Raw genomic sequence first — 20,218 nt, forward strand, 5'->3', positions numbered from 1 at the left:
GCCTGGAGCCTGAATGCCCCCTATGTCTCCAAACTCAGGCCCAAACCCAGCCTAGCTGACAGCCCGTGAGTGGCTGTGTGTAACTCGCAGACCAACAGCCCCTGGGCTGGGTGTTCCTCGCAGCTCCATATGCCTCGTCTCTGAACCAGGGGCACTTGAGGCCGGGCCACCTGGGCTGTCTCTGCGGTGGCTGGTGGGCATGCCACCCTGACCCAAGGCATCCAGGGCGTGGGGTTGACCACAGTTATATCCTTGGCGACATGGACCATCTCTCAGGGGTGTCCTGGTCCTCCGGGACACCTTGACAGGTGAGGCATGGGGGTGGGTCCAGGTAGGTCTTGGCTCTGAGCGAGGTGGCCACAGCAGGCCCATGAGAGAATCCAGTGGGTCCCAGGGCCCTGGCACGTGGGGGCCCTTCTTGGCTCCTCTTGGTGATGATGAGACGACTCTCAGTAGCTCCGTCCTCTGGGGCTGAGGCACACGGAGCAAAGACGCGAGGTCGAGTAGGAAAGATCCTTTTATTGGGGTGGACACGGAGCACGCACTAGTCCATGATAAAATGACTTAAGAGAAAGATCCGGAAATGCCGACTTCTCCCCCTGGCACACATTCAGAGCAAAGCCTGGGTACGGAATAGGTCCCAGCCAAGTCTTTAAGGCCCGGACTGGAGAGTAGGAGCAGGGAGAAGGGCTCCCACCCATGCTGCCAGGCTACAGCAGGGCCCCGGCGCTAGACCCTTGCAGACACGCTCTGGTTTTTCCGGAGAACTGGGGTGGAGGGGGTGGGGGGCAAAAGGGGGATCTGGGAGGGGGGCCTGTGAATAACAATGTTGTTTTTTTAAAAAGCATCTACCAACATCACACTACTGGGTCTGACGTCCCCGTTAACCATCGCTTGGTACATTTTACAGCATAAATAAAAACTCAAGGAAAATAAATACATCGGCTCCTATGAGGTTGGAAGTGGTACGGATGGTCGGGTGTGGGTAGGCCGGTGGGGGGCAGGGCGGGGGGCGCTTACACAAGGCGGGCAGGCGAGGAGCAGACAAGACAGGAGGCGCCTGTGGGGGAGTGAGAGTCTTAAGTGTCCTCGTGCATGTCCGGGCTGTCGGTCCGTGCGACCTTGCGGGGGGGCGCCGAGCTCTCACCCTCAAGGTCCACTTGCTCCTGGTCTCTCTTCTTGGCGGCGTTCTGTGAGGAAGGAGAAGGGATGTAAATCTTCACTCGGGTGAGTCCCTGAAATCCTGCTGCTGGGCTGGAGTGGGGCAGTCAACCCAGGGCCCCCTGCCCCCCGCCCGCCAGACCTCCCTTGCTCAGCCACAGTCTTCGGGGCCACCGGCCTGAGACTGCCAGGCATCTCCTGGGCACTGTGAGGAGTCCCCACGGCTGGCAATGACCCACACGCCGTCCAAAATGCCTGGGGGTAAAAAACACTCAGGAGCCACCCAGGGGGATGACGTTCATTGCCACAGAAGAGGAAAAGTGGGCCTGCGTGGGAAACTCTCCTTCCCCCCTGGTGGGAAGCAAGGTCTGTGGGGTAGGCCAGGAGGACAGGGTGGGCTCAGCAGCTTTAGATTTTCTGAGCAGTCACTTCATTATGGGGTCCCCCTCCAGCCTGGCCCCAGAGCAAGTCACTGTCTGATGTTCAATGTTCGGCAAAAAAACCCCAAACAGACTATGATGCAGAACACATACACATCTGCATTCAAGAAAAAGAAAAAATGGGGGCGCCTGGGGGGCTCAGGTGGTTAAGCGTCTGCCTTCAGCTCAGGTCATGATCCCAGGGTCCTGGGATGGAGCCCTGTACCTGGCTCTCTGCTCAGCAGGGAGTCTGCTTCTCTCCCTCCCTCTGCCCCTCCCCCCTGCTCATGCTCTGTCTCCTGCTATCTCTCTCTCTCAAATACATAAAATCTTTAAAAAAAAAAGAGAGAGAGGGCGCCTGGGTGGATCAGTTGGTTAAGCGACTGCCTTCGGCTCAGGTCATGATCCTGGAGTCCCGGGATCGAGTCCCACCTCGGGCTCCCTGCTCAGCAGGGAGTCTGCTTCTCCCTCTGACCCTCTTCCCTCTTGTGCTCTCTATCTCTCATTCTCTCTCTCTCAAATAAATAAATAAAATCTTTAAAAAAATAAAAAAATAAAAATTAAAAAAGAGAGAAAGAGAAAGAAGAAAGAAAAAGAAAGAAAGAAAGAAAGAGAAAGAAAGAAAGAAAGGAGGAAGGGAGGGAGGGAGGGAGGGAGGAAAGAAAAGAAAAGAAAAGAAAAGAAAGAAAAAGAAAGAAAAAGAAAGAAAGAAAGAGAAAGAAAGAAAGAAAGAGAAAGAAAGAAGAAAAGAAAGAGAAAGAAAGAAGAGAGAGAAAGAGAAAGAGAGAGAGAGAGAGAGAGAAAGAAAGAAAGAGAAAGGAAAGGAAAGAAAGAAAAAGAAAAGAAAGAAAGAAAGAAAGAAAGAAAGAAAGAAAAGAAAGAAAAGAAAGAAAAGAAAGAAAAGAAAGAAAGAAAGAAAAGAAAGAAAAGAAAGAAAAGAAAGAAAGAAAGAAGAAAGAAAAATGAAAAAATGTCCTGTGTCAGGAAGGCAGCCTGAGGGGAGATGGGGGTGGGGCTTCCCACTGCAACTACACCCATTTGTATCTCCTAGAATTGTCACCATGTGTACATTTCAGCATTGAACAAAGACTCTAGGTAATAACATACTGGTCTGTCTGCCGCCAGGGCCGCGCGGGCAGGCTGTGGGTAGCCTGGCCTCCGTGCCTCCTGACAAGCCCTGGCCCATCCCTGAGCACCAGAACCCTACGGCCTCCGCACAGCCGTGCACTCCTCTGAAATGCTTTTCCCTCCCCTGGATGGCCTGGCAAACTCCGATTCAGCCGTCAAACACCTGGTCTCCCAGCCACCTGTGTCCTTCCCCCACTTAGCGCCCCCCCCCCCGCCAGCCACCATGGTCCCCACGAATTCTAGCACCTGACCCCACGTGCCTTACCTTTTTGTCCCATTGCTGATGTAAGTAGCGCAAAAGGATGTTTGTCTTTTCTGTCACAATGACTGAGGAGAAAAGGCAGAGAAAGTTGCAGGCAGAGGCTGCAGGTGACCCAGCCCCCACCCCGGCCTGCACTGCCCCTCCCAGGGCAGGCGCTCAACCCTCCCTGGTCTCCCACCCATCTCTGCCCTGGGTGGCCTGGCTGGGGCTCCAAGTCTGCACCCCAGGCAAAGGAGATTTCAGGAAGCCTAGTGTTTTTGCTCCGAAATACAAAGCTACTACCAGGGGCCCAAGCCCACTGCTCTACCTGGGCCCCTGCTTTCTTGGGAGAGACCAAATCTTCTGCCACATGTGGGAGTCCACCCCCAAGTGGGGGAATGAGCCCCAGCACACAGGTCCAGGCAGACCAGGAACACAGATCTATACAGATGTGCCCCAGTGACCACAGAACACACCGTGCATGGTCCAGGTAGCTTCTTCATCACAATTAAAATAAAACACCACAACCACAATAACGCTGGGGTCCTCCTGCTCTGCAGGCTCTGTGTCTTTCTCTGCAGGCCCCGCCACCTGGTCGCCCCTACCTCCCTGAGCTGCCTACCCGAGGCTGGGCGGGATCCCCTCCCACAGTACAGTCGTCTTGGGCTCTCTGTGACATGGTGCTGGCAGGGGACACCCAAAATTATGAGAGACGAAGGGGAGAGGGCTGGTGAGCAGATGAGGGCTACGGAGGATCCCCTTGGGGCTGGATGTGGATGCCAGCATGTGGAGATTAGGAGGGTCCCAGAGCAAGCGAGGCTTTCCATTACTCCCAAGGGCTGGGAGCTGACTGGCATCCCCTGGGTCATCACCTACACTGCCCTGTGGCCCTTCCCCTCAGCAGCCAGGTTGAGACAGACTGACAGAGGCCACTTACTCTGTTCGGATGGGTACTCCCGCGTGGGCAGGTAGACTGAGGGACGTCGGTTCTGCAGGAGAGTTGGGAAGACATGGGTTAGGAGAGCCGGTAGGCTGACCAGGGCCCCCACCCCTTCAACTGGGCACCCACCCTCCAATGAAGATAGAACAATGTGCAAAGATGTCGGATGGGGCCGGGCTTAAAGACCAGCCTCTGTTCCTGGCAAGACCCTGATGGGGTGTACACATCACTCCCTTCCCCCTGGCAGCTCCCCGACCACATCCAGTGCCCAGGGCATGCACTCACCGAAGCTTTGCACACAGAGTCAGCATGAAATCGACTAAAATTGCTTTTGTTGTAGACAGGCAGTCCTTTCAAAAAATCTGCCTAGAAGACAGGGAAGATGGTAAGTGAGACCAGGCAGCAGGCTGGGTTGCCCCTGGAGTTCCCGTGAGACTGGGCTTCCGGGTGACGTCCAGTTTCCGTCTCTGTGTTAAGTTTTCCAGAACGCACCTGTAAGCTGGCTACCTGATGTGCACACTGGGATGACCAGGAAAAAGTTACTAGCCCCGGGAGAAGTGAGCGTTCTCTTTTAGGGTCCTCCCAACAGCCCTGTAACCAGGTAAAAGGTGGGACCACTGAGGCTCAGTGAGGACAGGCCATTTGGTTGAAGTCTGGAGCAAGCAGCAGGGTGGGAAGTCAGACCCGGGCCCACACCTGCCCTCTATGCTTGCTGAATAGTAAACTCCTGGTCTCGTTTCCATTTATCCACCCTGATAGAGACTTGGCATGGGGAAAAACTCATCTACCCCAAAAAACCCTGTGAGCCAGAGTGACAAGAAACAGGGGTGAGGGAGCAGGGACCTGGGTGAAGGGGAGAGGGTGGCCGGGACACAGGCTGCCGCTCTACAGAAACCGGAGCTCAGGGGCAACTGAGCTCCCAAGTTTTGTTTTTTTTTTGTTTTTTCTTTTTTTTAGCTGCCAAGTTCTAAGAAAACTCAGAAATCCAAGTCTTAATGTGCCCTTGTCAGGTTTTTCAAGTTGGCTGGGCTTTTTAGAAAATACTGTGTGGACCAGAGCAAACAGGTTTGTGACCCGGGTCCGCTCAGGGGCTGCTCCTGGAGCCCACTGACACGGAGGCTGCCCAGCGAAGGGAGAATGCCCTGTCCACAGTGCGGAGCCTGGCCCCTCATGGGGAGGGCCGGATTTCGCAAGCCCATGAGGCTGCCAGGAGCCAGCAACAGAATTCATTCACAGGCCTGACTCGTCAAAAGTCCTTTTTCCCTGACACTCTGGCCTGAGCTGGGCAAGAAAGGGCGAGGTTTCTGGAGGGGAAAGGCCCTGACTCTGGAAAGGAGGTGACTCTCAGCCATAAGATGAGGGCAAGAAAGGCTGACGAGAGCCATGTCCACCTCAGGAAACTGAGGCACGAGAGCCTGAGGAATGCTCAGGGAGGGATGATGGCTGAGAGCTTGGGGTAGGGAGTGACTTCTCAGCAGAACAGGAGGGCAACACTGTCATCAGGCCTGGAGTGGGGCATTTGGGGAGGGATTCTCCACGTGGCCCGCCAGGGGCTGGAGTCACTTCATAATAAAGATGAGGAAGTTGAGGCAGAAGGGTCACATGGTACTTGTCTGAGATCACCCAGCCCCAACAAGAAAACAAGAAAGCAGATTGAACCCAGGTTCACCCAACCTCAGAGGTCAAGCTCTGTGTGTTACATGCCATGCCAGTGCCTCAGTTTCCCTGTCTGAAAACCAAGGGCCCAGAGCCCCTGCAGGCTACATTAACCCTGCTTTGGGAGATCCATTCCCCATACCTGAGCCCGAGCTAAGCAACCTCAGGGAAGCAGCCCTTCAGGTGATCCCCCACCACCCTCTAGGGCAGGCAGGAACAGGTGTCCTCAGCTCTGTGGGAATCAGCCCTTCCTCTACTGGGCCCTAACAAGACCGTGGCAGTATGGACCAGCAAGGGAAGCTGGAATGTGGATGGGCCTCCCACTTCCACACAGGAAGCGGCCCTCACATCTGTGTGACCTACTGCCCTGGAGACAGCTCAAAGCCCCTCAAACTTGCCTCCTCCATCCCAGAACCCCTGCCCCAACTCCACCTGACTATAGGGCCAGCTTCATCCATCCAGCGAGGCTTTCCTCAGGCTCCTACTATGTCACAAGCCTGGCACCAGGGCACTGGGGTAAGCCACAATGGAGCTGCTCTTGGCCCCGGAGAGCACCCCATACACAAGGACACAGGTGTGCATCCAAGAGCTGTGCAGTGAATGCAGAGTGACCATGAAGACAGGGTGCTGTGAGATGACATGAGACTCAGGACAGCACTGGGGAAAGATGTGGCTGATGTGGACGATCAGGAAGGGCTGCCCAGAGGCAATGATGCAGGCACGGAGACCAGAAGGGTGAGGAGGAGCTTCTGTTCCTGCTCAAACCCCTCCACAGGCCTGGCTTGACTTGGCCTATGCTGTCCTCCTGCCACAAACCCCCTCCGTCTCTGCTGGTGCTGTGCCATCCTCCCAGAATGCCCCTCCTTTCTCCCTGTGGGAAACACCCACCAACCTCTCCACCCAGCTCAAAATCCCCCTCCGCCCCTTTCCTCTCTCCACACCTTGGAAACCTCTGCCAGAGCCAAGATCACACCCCACCGAGGTCATCTGTTTACACGTCCACCTCCCTTGCTGGACTGGCTCCTCCCTGAGGGCAGAGGGCAGGGCAGGGCTGTGTCAATCCCAGACACCTGGCAGGGCTCACGTGGAGCCAGGTGGCAGAGCGGTGAGAGGTGCGGGAGCCCCACACCTGCACTCAATCCTGGCCGGGCCCCTCACTGGTTGTGTGACCTGGGGGAAGGGGCCTCCCACCCTGGAAAGAGCTTCTCACAGAGCTCCCTTGAAGGCCAGCTGTTAGCATCAGTGCGTTTGTGCTGAATAAATGAATAAAGACAGTATGACCAGTACTTCCTGTCAGCTAAGCAGCAAAACAAGGCCTGAGACACAGGGGAGAAATCCTCACTCCAGCCAGACAAATCCTAGCCACAGCTGGGCCCAGAAGCTGTCCACTGCCTCAGCAAACACTCACTGAGCATGTGTGTGCCATCCCTGCAGAGGCAGCCCATGAGTGACCCATCTAAAGGGAGATGAAAAGAAAAGGTGTGCCAAGAGAGGAGAGACAAAGGGCCTCCTGAAGTCAGGAAGGGCTCCTCTGAGGAGGTGATGTTCACAGGAAGAACATTCCAGGCAGAAGGAGCAGCAGGCGCAAAGGCCCTGGGGTGGAAGGAACTTAAGAGTATGAGGACATGAAAACAAGGCCAGTATGGCTGGAGCTTGCAGAGGGAGGAGTAAAGAGGGTAGAGATGAGGTCACAGAGGTGGACAGGGGCCTTGGGGGCTGAGGGGGAAGCTGGGGTTTCATCTGGGTTACAAAAGCCCCTACAGTATCTCATATGTTAGAAAGTGGTATAATGAGATTTACATTTTAAGATTTTTTTTTTTTTTTATTCACCAGAGACAGAGAGAGAGAGAGAGAGAGAGAGGGAGAGGGAGAGAGGCAGAGGGAGAAGCAGGCTCCCCGCCGAGCACGGAGCCCGACGTGGGACTCGATCACAGGACCCTGGGACCATGACCTGAGCCGAAGGCAGACCCTTAACCGACTGAGCCACCCAGGCGTCCCGAGATTTACATTTTTAAATTACAAGCTCCCTCTGGTTTCCCGGTGAATTACAAACTGCCAACAGGGCGGGATGGAGGTAAGGAGACCAGGGAGGTGACTGGGGCAGGCATCCAGGCAGGAGGTGGCAGTGCCTGGACCAGGGTAGGCAACTGTGGAAGAATTCACCATGCATTCTAGAGGCAAAGCCATCAGAACTTCTTATGGACGGGACAGAGGGGATGAGACTGCAGCAATGAATCAAGGACGACACCCAGGCTTAGGGACCCACATGCTAAGAACCCACTTTCCCATCTCCTCCTTTTGCCTATCCCCCCCCCACATACCATGAGCTATAGGTTGTGGGCTGGGACGCTGGGTCCAGCGACAATGGGGCTTTGACTTGCCTTGGCAAAAGCTTGCATCACCCCTGTCAGTTCTGGGGATGCTAAATAGTGGGGGCTGGGGGGGCCTGGAGCACAACTCTGATGCCAGGTCACCATCCCACTTTACACGGTCGGGGACAGAACCCCAAAGAACCATTATAGCCAAATCCCAGGATGAGCAAGTGGCCTCACCAGCTGGCATTATTCCCACTTAAAGGATGAGAAGCCAGCTGGGAAAAGATGCCACCAGCCCCAAGTCACCCAGCTCATCTGTTGATGAGCTGTAAACTGTCCTAAGCCCTTCATGACATCAGTTCTCTGAACTGCCACAACCCTATCAGGTCTGGACTATTGCTGCTACCTCCATTTAACAGGGAAGGGGGCTGGGGATAAGAGAGACGAAGCTGCTCTGTCCTAGCGGCAGGTCGGGCCCGGCACGCTGGGGGTGGGATCAGGGCTCTGGGGGTCCTGAGCAGTTGTGATGTCGCACTTCCTTTGGCGACAAAGCCCCATATGTCACGATGTCAAGCCCCCTCCCCCGCCCCAACGCCCAGGCCGGGCTCCCAAACCCTCCTGAACTAGAGAGACCCAGGCTGGGCATGCCGAGAACGAGGCCTGAAATGGGGGTCTCGGGGGACCCCACCCCCACCCATTTCCGGCGGAGCAGCGACCCGGAAATGAATGGATTGTCAGGGCCTGGAAGCCTAGATGGGGTCAGAGGTCGGAGAGAAGGCGCCGGGGAAAGGTCAGCAGGAAGCTCACAGCTGGGTCCGGAGGTTGAAGGTTATAGGGCAGAGCGAGGGGCGGGGCGGGGCCTGAGGGGGCCGGGCAGGGAGGTGAGGGGCTTCAGGGATTACTGGAGGTGGGTGGGCCCGCGGCGCCATTTTGTCGAACGGAGGGGGAGTACGGGCCCAGCAGCCTCTCTCACCATCTTCTGTTTCCTCCGTCGCTGCCTCAGCCACCGCCTCAGCCGCCGCCGCCGCCACCACAGCCGCCTTCTTAGCCGCCGCCGCACAGTAACTTCCAGCCACGGCACAGCCCACACTGATGGCGCCACCGCCCCCCGCTCATTGGCCTGCCCTCTAGCCCCGCCCCTAGAATAGCAGCCTCTGCGCGCTCCCATTGGCCAGACCCCGCTAAGTCACGCGTCCATTGGACACCACACCTCCTCCCTTCGTGGTCAAGTTCGGTTGAGGAAGCAAAACCCCGCCCGGGAATTGGAAGCGAAGGCAGCAAAATCCGGAAGTGGGCGGAGGCCATGCCCTTGAAGCCTCTTGGGATTTGTAGTCCACAACTCCGGGAGGTTCCGCAGATCTCTTTTTCTAGTGTTTACTTCACTTTTTAGTATGGTGTCTCAGGGAGTTTCCACAGCAGTCCGGGAAGAGAGGGACCTACCGTAACACCCCCAGCATCCTCTCCAGGGTCCTAACCTTAGGTTTCGGCATATCTAAACTGCTCTGCACTTGCTTCTTCCTATCTTTGAAACGACAGCTCAAATTCTCGTTCCTATGCCCCCGTGGCTCCCCAGTCCCCCAAGGATCCAGTCCCATCTCCTTGGCCCCGAATTTTGACACACTCCGGCCTCTCTCATCCATCTTTTATCCTGACCCCTGGGTCTAATCCTTTCTCCCTTTGGGCCCTCCCAGGCCCTGCTACGTCTTTCAGGAAGACTTCTCTGACTACATTCTTCCCAAGTGCAAGCCGGGTGAAACTTCCTCCGAGCTCCCACAGCCCTTACGATCCTCTCTCAGCTCTGACTCCGCTGTCTACAAACGGCCTGGGTACAAATCAAGTGCTCCTCCCCTGCCCACCAGACAAGGACTCGGCACCCAGTACCTAGGAAGTACTCGGCAGGGGCGCCTGGGTGGCTCAGTCCTCAGGCGTCTGCCTTCAGCTCAGGTCATGATCCCGGGGTCCTGGGATCGAGCCCCGCATTGGGCTCCCTGCTCAGCGGGAAGCCTGCTTCTCCCTCTCCCGCTCCCCCTGCTTGTGTTCCCTCTCTCACTGTGTCTCTCTCTGTCAAATAAATAAATAAAATCTTAAAAAAAAAAAAGTACCCAGTAGTACTAGGTGGAAGCTACTGAGTATTATTATTGCAACAATGCAGCAAAGGAGAAATAAGCACCTTATTTCGTAGGAGCCAAATGAGCTTCAGAGGGCTGAGGCCTTGCTCAAGCTCACACAACCCATCCCCAAGGAGCAGGAGGATTCAAACCCTAACTCCCGACAAGCCTTCCCAGACCTGTGAAAAATAATGACATATATAAGACAAATGGAAATTTGAACATTTATTAGACAATATTAAGGAATTGTTAACCATTTTTTAGGTGGGAAAAGTTTTGTGATTATGTTTTAAAGAGTCCTGATCTTCTTGGAGAGATTTCTTATTTAATACAGAAGAAATAACCCAATGCCTGAGATTTGCTCCCAAATAACACAGGAGGGGGCGGGGGGTTGTGGGTAATTGGTGGTCAGAGCTGTGTACTGAGTACCCAGGGTTCATTGTGGACTATTGCCATATGTTCGAAATTCTTCCTAATTCAATAGCGTAGAAAAGGACTAGGCAAGGTCTGACTTCCTACTCCCACTCTCAGTCCAACCCCAGACGTTCCCCCCAGGGGCCGACTCCACAATTTGAGGAGCGCTCATGTCTGAGTTGTCCTGGCTCCCCATAAAAACGACGGCAGGAGAGGTCCCAGGGCAGAGAAATGCTCTAATGGGGGTCCTGCCGGCAGCTTCGCGCTCCTTAATGGCTCAGCGACTTGCGGCCTTTGTGCATGCGGCGAAGGATGACCTGGACGCCGGACGGTGTGCTCAGGCGCCGGATCCAGCCGTGTTTGTGCTTGCGTTTGATGTTGCTCGGCTGATACTCGTTTCCACGCGCCTTTCCCCGGTTCTGCTGTGTGGCAGGAAGTCCCCAGGCGTCGGGGAGCCCCAGCCAGGCGCGGGGCTGGAGCCACCTGCGGGGGGAAGAGAGATGGCGAGGAAGGTCAGAGGGGGCGCTCTGTGACTTCGGCGTGACGTCCCACCACTCTGAGCCTCAGCTCCTCTATCGGTGCCTGGACGGAGCCTGGGTTCAAGGAGGGGCTCCACCAAGGCGCAAGGCGTTGGCAAATCATATTGTCAGTAAACAGCTGACACCAGCCCCCGACACAGCCCTTATTTCCAGATTTGGGGAAGGGACCCCGTGAGGACTCACCTGACGCGACCCAACTGGCGACCTACGGCTCCGATCAAGAAAGCCATGTCCAGCCGCCGGTCGCGACGTCCCCACGCCCGCTAATTCCAAAGCGATTAGGCTCTGCAGCTGCGAACGAAAACTTCTGGGAAATGTAGTTTCTCCTACCGCGGGAGGCCGCGTGGCCTCCGGGTCCTCCTGGAGTGGTAGCTCTGCGCCTGCGTCCCATCCGCAGGAGCGTCCTTACCTGCAAGGGAGTGTAGTTCCTCATGTGGACCAGCAGGTGGCAGGCGAACGGCACCTCTTTGGCATGCGCGTGCGTACAAGACGTTGTGTCCCGGGGTCCTCTGGGAGCTGTGGTTCCTTCTCTCGTCGACCCGCAGAGGGTGCCCGGAGGTGACCGTGGCGCAGCTGGTGGCAGCCTCAGGAAACGGCTGGTCGATCCTCCTTCCCCCAGCAGGAGGCAGGCAGATGGCACACAGCTGGCTGGCAGCTTTTCTCTGGGCCCAGCCAAGTCTCTGTTCCTTGGCGGGGAGCCCAGGAGACCTAAGTTGGAGTTGCCTGGATGTCCTTGGGGTGGTCCCTCCTCCTCTCGGGGATTCAATTTCTCAATCTAAAACTCATGTGTTTCAAGCTTGCCCTTGGTGGTACCTTCATTCTGGCCCTAGAAAAAAAAATTTCTAATACTCAGATCTGAGCCCCTTCCCTTCTCTCTCAGCGTCTATGGTGCTCGTTTCCCCAGGGAAAATATTCAGCTCCTCTGGCAAGCATATGAAGCCCTCCATACACACACACGCACCCTCTAAAATTTCAGCCACATCCGTCTATGCCTGATGTTCTACTCATCTTCCCCCCCCCCATTCACTTTTAAAATCCTTGGATATTTTCCTCTCCCCCAGCCCCATCCCTCCCTTTGGCCCAACCGTGTCCCCATATGACTCTCCCCAGACTCTCCCAAAAGCCCAGGGGCTCCTCAAGGGCTAGGCTTGTGGCTGAGTCCCTGCAGGCACCCCAGAATCTCCCAACTTGGAAGGCGGGGGAGGGGGGGCAGGAGAAGGGGACTGTTTACTGCATGAATCAACTGTAGTCTCCCAGGAGCATCCTGAGTGGGCAAGAGTGGGAGGTGGGACCTAATTCAGCTCTGGCAGCAAATTCCAGGAGATGGGAGTGGGCAAGGAATGGTTAACCCCTTGTCCTCTGAAGCCCATCCTACCTGCACCATCACTTAGCAAACCAGTATGGTATTATATTACTAAACCAGTACAATAATGTCAATAATGTATTGAACATTTATCATTCTGGGTGTTTTTACCTGCAAAACATACTCATAAGGGGATTAATTTCATAGAGAAATAAGTGGAGTCTCAGAGAAACGGCTTGCTCAAGGTCACATAACAACAAAGGGAAATGTAGTTTGAACCTTGGGATCTCTGACTCCAGCTGGGACCACAGAGTCACCGGTTAGATTGGCCAGCGGTTAGACTGGCCTGTCTGTGAAACTCCAATTCCCTAATTATTCATAGCTTCAAGTCGTCTGTTTAAAGATTTAACGAATAACAATTTCCAGGACTTGATATCACACAGCCGTGGTTTTAAGTCCCACCTCTGCCCCCGCAGTCCCTCAGCTTGCCTTGTGACTTTGTGCCCTTTATGAGCCTCAGTTTCCCTACCTAGAATTGGAAAGATCTGGGAGTCTCTAGAACAGAAAGGTCACAGAGAGAGGACCATGGGGGTCCCACTTGGAGGGTACAAGGCTGTTCGGAGGCATGGGCTAGACGAGGGGATCCTATTCGCAGTAAGGGGCTCCGGCTGCTACCTCCCCGGAGCTCCGCAGACCCCAGTTTGGGACCCCTTCTCGGCCCTGGGCCAGGCCCAATCCCTCCCTCCTCCTCGGTAAGCCCCAAAAGGGGGTGGGGCTGCTGCTTCCTGAGCCCGCCTTCATCCCGGAGCTACCGCCTATGATTGGTAATCTAACTAGGCCAGGTCATTTCATAACACTGATTGGTCTAGACGCCCGTCCGTCGGCATTCGGCCCCTCCCCCCGGGGAGAGACTTAAAGGGCCGGCTCTCTCGGCGGCCGCGGGATGCCCCCGCGCTGACCGCCGCGGGCCCGAGCCCGCCCGCGTAGACGCGCCGGGCCGACCCCGTGCCACCATGTAAAACGGCGCCGCAGGCGGACTCTGGCTTCTCTGCCCGGGACCCCTCCGCCCTGCCCCGGGCTACAGAGCCCTCGATGAGGTGAGCGGGGAGTGGGCTCTGGGAGGGGGACATCGAGGTCCCCGGGGCTTCCACTTCGGAAGGGGGTGTGCACAAAGCCAGTGCTCGGGCTCTTAGGAAGCCGCGGAGTCCCAGTGGTTCGACCCCGCCGCAGGGCTTACTAGCACCTGAGAGGCAGGGATCTGACTCTCTGGGGAGGGGACCTGGCGTGGCGCATCTGCGTCCCCCTCCGCAATCCGGGGTTGGGATTCCACTGGAGTGGGGGGACGCGACCTGCTTCCCCTCTATCAGCAAATACGGGCCATCGGAGGCCGTGCCTTCGGCGTGTCTTATCCCCGCGGCGCCCAGGATGGGGACGGGGGAGGGGTTAGTCCCATCTCCAGGCCCTAGACAATGGGGGTGCGCTGCACGGGTATCCCCCTCGAGTTATGTAACTGCCTGTGGTTGCCATGGACACGGGGGGGTGGCCCAGGGAGCAGGATAGAGGACCGGAGGCCCCCAGGGAGGGCTTTACCTTCTCCATCCTCATTTCCACCTTTGGGGATTGTGTGTCAGACCCCCAGAAGCCAGGGTTCTGACAAGGGTACAGACTGGGCTTCAGCTTGCCCATCTGTGATATAGACCCAGTCTGGGTCTTGCGGAGCTGGACAAGGCCTTCTGGAGCTCAGTCCCTAACCCCCTATCCCAGGACCTCACCCTTTAGGAGCCAGGTTCAGAGGCCTGGATGGGGGCTCGTTGGAATCTGCACCTTTTTAAATGCCTTCTGAGGCATGAATGTGCCCATTTGGTCAGAATGTGCCCATTTGGTGAAAGTAAGTTAAATGAGAATGTGTGCATGAATGAATGGATGGATGGATGGATGAATGGGTTATGGAAGCAGTAGCTGCCATAACCCTAGCTGTGGGGCCGGTGGGGGGGGCTCATTTGCCACAATGTCCCCTCCTCCAAGAAGCAGCCCTGGACTATACCACCTTCCCTATGGACCCCTCTTGGGGTCAGCCATAGCCAGGTCCTTCTCTCTAGGATAGACTAGGCTAGCCCAGGAGGGTAGCCAACCACCATGCAGGCACTGACCAGACAGACAAAACATCTTGGTGCTTGGCTAGCTCTGGCCCTCCAAACACTGGAGCGAGCCTGGAAGGGGCCTCCTAGTTCAGCTCACCTGACGCAGGTGCAGGGAGTGGGTGCTGTGGGGGAGGAGGGCTCCTCGTTTAGATGGCCCCTGAGATGGTTGTGCCCCCACTTGCAGGACACACCATGCTGACTGGGGTGACCGACGGGATCTTCTGCTGCCTGCTAGGCGCACCGCCCAACGCTGTGGGGCCGCTGGAGAGCGTCGAGTCCAGTGATGGCTACACCTTTGTGGAGGTCAAGCCTGGCCGTGTGCTGCGGGTGAAGCATGCTGGGCCTGCCCCAGCCCCCAACCCACCTCCACCACTGCCAGATGCTGCCCAGGGAGACCAGTCTGGCTTGGTCCGCTGCCAGCGCCGAATTACCGTGTACCGCAATGGGCGGTTACTGGTGGAGAACCTGGGCCGGGCACCTCGAGCTGACCTCCTGCATGGGCAGAATGGCTCCGGGGAGCCGCCGGCCGCCCTAGAGGTGGAGCTGGCCGACCCAGCGGGCAGCGATGGCCGCTCAGGCTCAGGTGGTGCCGGGAGTGGCAGTGGCGGGCGCCGGCGGCGAGCCCGGCGCCCCAAGCGCACCATCCACATTGACTGTGAGAAGCGCATCACAAGCTGCAAAGGTGCCCAGGCCGACGTGGTGCTCTTTTTCATCCACGGTGTTGGCGGCTCCCTGGCCATCTGGAAGGAGCAGCTGGACTTCTTTGTGCGCCTGGGCTATGAGGTGGTGGCACCCGATCTGGCCGGTCACGGGGCCAGCTCGGCACCCCAGGTGGCCGCAGCCTACACCTTCTATGCGCTGGCAGAGGACATGCGTGCCATCTTCAAGCGTTATGCCAAGAAGAGAAACGTGCTCATTGGGCATTCCTACGGGTGAGCCAATGCTGGGGTGGGGATAGGGGTGAGAGATGGGGGTAGCAGGGACTGGACACCCAATCACCAAACACTGACTTCTCTCCTGGAAAACTCTCATTAACATCTATAACAAGATAGGGATTCCCACCACCACTGCTATTGTTATATATTCTTTTATTTATTTATTTTAAGATTTTATTTATTTTTTGACAGAGACAGACACAGAGAGAGAGGGAACACAAGCAGGGGGAGTGGGAGAGGGAGAAGCAGGCTTCCCGCTGAGCAGGGAGCCCGATGCGCAGCTCGATCCCAAGACCCTGGGATCATGACCCGAGCCGAAGGCAGACACTTAACAACTGAGCCACCCTGGCGCCCCTCATATTCTTTTAAAGCAGTGTTTCTCAGTCCCAGCACTGCTGACATTTTGGATTAGGTCATTCCTCTCTTTGAGGGGATTTCATGTGCACTGTAGGATGTTAGCAGCATCCCTAGCCTCTACCCCACTGGTTGCCCCTGGCACAGTGGCCTAGTGATGGTCATGACAATCAAAAGATGTCTTAAAAAAAAAAAAAAGTGTCTTCAAATATCGCCACACGTTCCCTGGCAGTCTGAATCATCCCTGGCTAAGAACCAGTGTCTTTAAGTTCAAAAATCAGTTGCTCTGGAGATCCCAAGGCCTCCAAGGAAGAGCTGATTAGAATCCTATAAAGTCTTTTTACAAGAGCCCAGGTTGCTATAATTCACTCCCACTTAAAGGGGTGATACATAATACCATCTAGCATTTAGGTGAGTGCCCACTGCATTGAAGATTGGGCCTGGGTGCCTGCTCACTGCCAAGTGGTACCACTCTCTTTTACCCAGGAGGAAAGGCAGGATCTGACCAGCCTAGTTTGAGAACCACTGTTTTAGTGGTGTGGCCCATGCAATTAGACAAGAGAAAGAAACGTTACATATGTTTCGGAAAGAAAGGAAGCCAGGCTGGGAAGTAACATAGCTCTTATTTGTTTATATAACACCCCCAAAAGTGGATGCTTATGCTAAATGTTTCCTTCAATTAAATGAGCACCCATCGGTGGTAGTTCCTGTGACCTCATAGCAATGCTATGAGGACAGCCCAGTTACTTTTTCACAGATGCGGAGACGGAAGTTCAGAGAGGTTAGGCAGTCTGCCCAAAGGCACACACGGAATCACTGGTACAGTTAAGTCCAACTGACTCTTGCTTGTATCCTAGTTCCTCTTTACAGCTAGGGCTGGTAAATTTTTTCTTAATGGGCCAGATAGTAAATATCTTACGTTTCTAGGACATATGGTCGTCTCTGCTGGAGCTTTACAACTCTACTGTCATGGCAAAAAAGCCCCCATAATTGTAAACAAATGGGCGTGGCCGTATTCCAATAAAACTTTGTTTACTAAATAACTCACACACTTACAAAATGGTAAACTCAATTTACGAAAACAAGTGGCTAGCCCACAGGCCATCGTTTGCCAAAGGAACCCGGGCTTTAGAGGGAATGAGGAGCTGGACTGTGGGGGCTCTTCAGGCTGCACCTTGCCACCTTGCATAAGGCAGGCTGATGTGCCATGCCTAGAGGCTGGAGACAGAGGAGCCTTACAGGGAAAGGATGCACAGGAAACAGGGACCTTCTCTGGGAAACCAAAGAGTAGCAGTCTAATTGGGTGGCTTTCTTAACACTCGGCAATAAGTAATTCTTACCCATTTGCGGGTCATGGCAGCTTTGAGGATCTGATGAAAGCTCTGGATTTGGATCTTCTCTCCAAAAAGAAGGGGGAAAAAATCACTGTTAACACACACATAGTCCTGTAGTTTGGGGGCCCTCAAGATGCCCCCCCATCCCTCACTCCCATCCAGTGCCCATGGGCCCCAGGGGAAGAACGTTGGCCTTCAAGGACCTGTCTCTGGGTGAGGGGAGGGCATTAACTCCCTCACTGCCTGGATCCTGCTGACCACCCCCCTTCAACCCTTCCCGCCACCCACCTACCCACTGGCAGTGTCTCCTTCTGCACGTTCCTGGCACATGAGTACCCAGACCTGGTGCACAAGGTGATCATGATCAACGGCGGGGGCCCCACAGCACTGGAACCCAGCTTCTGTTCCATCTTCAACATGCCCACCTGCGTCCTGCACTGCTTGTCACCCTGCCTGGCTTGGAGCTTTCTCAAGTGAGTCACCCCGGCCCTGGCAGACTGGGCATCTCCCTGAGTTGGGTGGGAGGGGAGGCTGTGTTGCTGCTGGGACGGGCATTGGAGGCGCCCCTGGTAGCCAGGCTGGCACGAGGCCTCCAGGAGTGCATCCCCACCACCAGGGCTGGCTTTGCCCACCAGGGCTGGCTTTGCCCGCCAAGGAGCCAAAGAGAAGCAGCTACTGAAGGAGGGCAATGCGTTCAATGTGTCATCCTTCGTCCTGCGAGCCATGATGAGTGGCCAGTACTGGCCTGAAGGTGACGAGGTCTACCATGCTGAGCTCACTGTGCCCGTCCTGCTCGTTCATGGCATGCACGACAAGTTTGTGCCGGTGGAGGAAGACCAGCGCATGGCCGAGGTAGGGTCTTGGCACCTGAGCCATCCCCCCCCCCCCCCGCTCCATTCCCTGCTCACGCGCTCCAGAGGGATTCTGCCTTGTGCTCCCAGGGAAGGGAGAGCTTAGATTGAGAGTGCAATCCAGAACATGGGGCTGCCCTGGACAGATGTCAGGATAGGGTGCTTTCTCCACCGCACATGAAAGGTGCTCTGCACAGCTGGGATTTGTATAAGTGACCAGGGACGCAATACATAATTCTGGGAGAGGGTGGGCCAGAGGATCTTTAGATCAGACACTACCGGGAAAGGGTCTTGGGATCCTCAGCACTTGGAATAGCTCTAGACCAGTGGTTCTTAACCAGCAAGGATTCTGAGCCCTGGGGGGACATTGGAAATGTCTGCAGACTTTTTTGGTTGTCATGTATGGGGGGGAAGGGCTTCTGATATCTGGTGGGTGGAGGCAGGGATGCTGCTCAGCATCCTGTAATGGACAGAATGATTCTTCGGCAAAGAATGTTCCCACCCACCCCAGGTGTCAGTAATGCCAAGGTTGGAAAGCCTGGCATGAGAGACCTTGTCTTGGCATGAGAGACCTTGTCTATCTCTGTGATTCTCACCCAGCTGTGAATTTGCTCCCTAGGGATATTTGGCAATGTCTGGAGACATAATAAGTCGTCACACTGTGGGGTGGGGGGAGTGGGTCCCTGCTACTGGCATCTGGTGGGTCAAGGCCAGGGATGCTGCTCAACATTCTGCAGTACACGGGACAGCCCCCACCACAGAGAATGATCCTGCCCTATATGTCAGTAGTGCTGGGGTTGAGAAATCCTGCTCTGGACCTATTGTAGCCACATCATAAATGTTGAATGAATATTGAGTTGAGCTCCACTGGGACAACAGGCTATCCTCCAGCTCCCCCTTGGGTGGAAGTAGAGGGATGAAGGGTAGACCACAGGAGCGACTTCCTAAGGCTGCAGGCCTGGTGTGGATGGGCTTGGGTGTCCCAGGGCAGCCTGCCTTTGCCAACTGAGCCTGTGTTCCGCCCGCCCCCCTCCCCCGCAGATCCTGCTGCTGGCTTTCCTGAAGCTCATTGATGAAGGCAGCCACATGGTGATGCTGGAGTGTCCGGAGACAGTCAACACGCTGCTCCACGAATTCCTGCTCTGGGAGCCCGAGCCCTCGCCCAAGGCCCTGCCCGAGCCCCTGCCCGCGCCCCCAGAAGAGAAGTAGCCGCTGGGCCGGCCGGGCATCGCTTGGTAAGCCGAGGAACAGCAGGAGGAAGCCAGGAGCCGCCCCTCGTCCGCAGCGCGGACCACCTGGGCGGGCCGTTCGCTCCGGTGGGCGGAGTCAGGTCAGCGAGACGCCCCCAGGCCGGCTGGGTAGGGCCGGGCATTCTCCGGAGCCAAGTGGATACACCGCTCTCCGCTTCCATCCTGCCGGACCCATCGGTGTTTTGGGGTCGGAACCGGAACCCCAGTGGAGGATGACCTTGTACAGAAGCCCCTGCCCCTCAACGCCACGGCCGAGGCAGGCCCCCCAACCCCGCTCTCTGTCTTCCGTGTCAGCCGTGCTTGATCCTGGGACCCTCCGGGGGCCCCGCCTCATTGCCCGAGACCCTCCCCACCCCCATTTCTTGGCGCTGGGAGCTATTGTTGCCCAAGTGGAGGGGGGAGGGAGAGGGGGGCTGGCGCCACCGAACCTGCACATCTCAACTTGTAACTCAATAAAAAGAAGTGACAATCTGAGTCTCCGGACCTTTGCTGGGTGACGGCAGGGCAGGGTGGTGTCCTGAGCCTCAGTTTCCCAGTCTGCAGACTGGGCTGATGCGGGCGCCACCCCCTCAGGGCTGACTTGCGGAGAAGTGAGGGCGTTGGCCTTCCAGGCTTGCTTCCCGAGTTCTCCCTCCCTCCCTCAGAATGCAGGGGCTGCTTGGGCAGTATTCCCAGAGCAGAGGCAGATGGTGAGCTCCGGGTCCCTGGAAGGCAGGAAGCCTTCCGACTGAGGTTCATACAGGGGTTAAGGGGAGGATCAGTATTTGTTGCATGGGTCGGAGCTGCCGTAATTGAGTGCCACCTGTATACAAAGCCCTGTGCCAAGTGCCTGATGCCGTCGGTTCATTGAATCCCTTTTATCCCGTGCCACTCAGTGAGTCGGTACCTCTTACGATCCCATTGTATCTTTCAACCTGGTTTAAGGTCACTTTTGCCCTGAAGATAGCTTTTGTTTGTTTTGAAGCGAACGAGTCTGCCTTTCTTGTTGGGCAGAAGGGTCTCCTGACCTACGGCCATGCTCTTACTCCTCTATATTTTCTAATGTATGCATCTCAAGGTACACCTCTGGCTTGTGCGATCGGTGAGGGGAGAGCACTGTCCCTTTAATGACTTCATCTTTGGTCCTTTT

At 55.9% G+C, this 20,218-nt stretch overlaps 3 protein-coding genes across 4 annotated transcripts; 1 reads left to right on the forward strand and 2 right to left on the reverse strand.

Annotated features, from left to right (window-relative positions):
* Window positions 1-499: 499 nt before the first annotated feature.
* Window positions 500-9,028, reverse strand: DDA1 (DET1 and DDB1 associated 1). Its single transcript, XM_028087040.2, has 5 exons — window positions 8,834-9,028; window positions 4,175-4,255; window positions 3,887-3,938; window positions 2,974-3,035; window positions 500-1,190 (listed from the first exon to the last, which is right to left on the reverse strand). Exons 1-5 carry the CDS (start codon window positions 9,026-9,028, stop codon window positions 1,080-1,082), a joined length of 501 nt encoding a protein of 166 aa, XP_027942841.2. The 3' UTR covers window positions 500-1,079.
* A 1,152-nt stretch (window positions 9,029-10,180) lies between these two features.
* Window positions 10,181-11,350, reverse strand: MRPL34 (mitochondrial ribosomal protein L34). Its single transcript, XM_028087131.2, has 2 exons — window positions 11,105-11,350; window positions 10,181-10,865 (listed from the first exon to the last, which is right to left on the reverse strand). The coding sequence occupies exons 1-2, from the start codon at window positions 11,149-11,151 to the stop codon at window positions 10,652-10,654; spliced, it is 261 nt and encodes an 86-aa protein (XP_027942932.1). The 5' UTR covers window positions 11,152-11,350; the 3' UTR covers window positions 10,181-10,651.
* Window positions 11,351-13,127: 1,777 nt separating this feature from the next.
* On the forward strand, window positions 13,128-19,563 carry ABHD8 (abhydrolase domain containing 8). Of its 2 annotated transcripts, XM_028087240.1 has the most exons (5): window positions 13,128-13,321; window positions 14,550-15,297; window positions 17,291-17,461; window positions 17,624-17,840; window positions 18,881-19,563. In XM_028087240.1, the coding sequence occupies exons 2-5, from the start codon at window positions 14,558-14,560 to the stop codon at window positions 19,046-19,048; spliced, it is 1,296 nt and encodes a 431-aa protein (XP_027943041.1). In that variant the 5' UTR covers window positions 13,128-13,321; window positions 14,550-14,557; the 3' UTR covers window positions 19,049-19,563. The 2 variants fall into 2 exon arrangements, with proteins under 2 accessions (XP_027943041.1, XP_087885202.1); XM_088029076.1 differs by lacking the exon at window positions 18,881-19,563 and having other exon boundaries at window positions 17,605-17,834.
* Window positions 19,564-20,218: the final 655 nt, after the last annotated feature.

This window comes from Eumetopias jubatus, unplaced genomic scaffold, assembly GCF_037043125.1.
Source record: "Eumetopias jubatus isolate StellerSeaLion01/CBP00866 unplaced genomic scaffold, mEumJub1_p1.0 scaffold_1, whole genome shotgun sequence".
NCBI classification, from domain to species: Eukaryota; Metazoa; Chordata; class Mammalia; order Carnivora; family Otariidae; genus Eumetopias; species Eumetopias jubatus.

What these genes read in the sequence shown, in the direction of transcription:
- DDA1 (XM_028087040.2), bottom strand. Translation starts at nt 9,028, where the DNA reads ATGGGAGCGCGCAGAGGCTGCTATTCTAGGGGCGGGGCTAGAGGGCAG. An exon ending in GACGGAGGAAACAGAAGATG is followed by an intron (nt 4,256 to 8,833) that starts GTGAGAGAGGCT and finishes CCTGTCTTCTAG; the next exon opens with GCAGATTTTTTGAAAGGACT. An exon ending in GGAGTACCCATCCGAACAGA is followed by an intron (nt 3,036 to 3,886) that starts GTAAGTGGCCTC and finishes TTTTCTCCTCAG; the next exon opens with TCATTGTGACAGAAAAGACA.
- ABHD8 (XM_028087240.1), top strand. Translation starts at nt 14,558, where the DNA reads ATGCTGACTGGGGTGACCGACGGGATCTTCTGCTGCCTGCTAGGCGCA. An exon ending in CTCATTGGGCATTCCTACGG is followed by an intron (nt 15,298 to 17,290) that starts GTGAGCCAATGC and finishes ACCCACTGGCAG; the next exon opens with TGTCTCCTTCTGCACGTTCC. An exon ending in CTGGCTTGGAGCTTTCTCAA is followed by an intron (nt 17,462 to 17,623) that starts GTGAGTCACCCC and finishes TTTGCCCACCAG; the next exon opens with GGCTGGCTTTGCCCGCCAAG.
- MRPL34 (XM_028087131.2), bottom strand. Translation starts at nt 11,151, where the DNA reads ATGGCTTTCTTGATCGGAGCCGTAGGTCGCCAGTTGGGTCGCGTCAG. An exon ending in CGCCAGTTGGGTCGCGTCAG is followed by an intron (nt 10,866 to 11,104) that starts GTGAGTCCTCAC and finishes TTCCCCCCGCAG; the next exon opens with GTGGCTCCAGCCCCGCGCCT.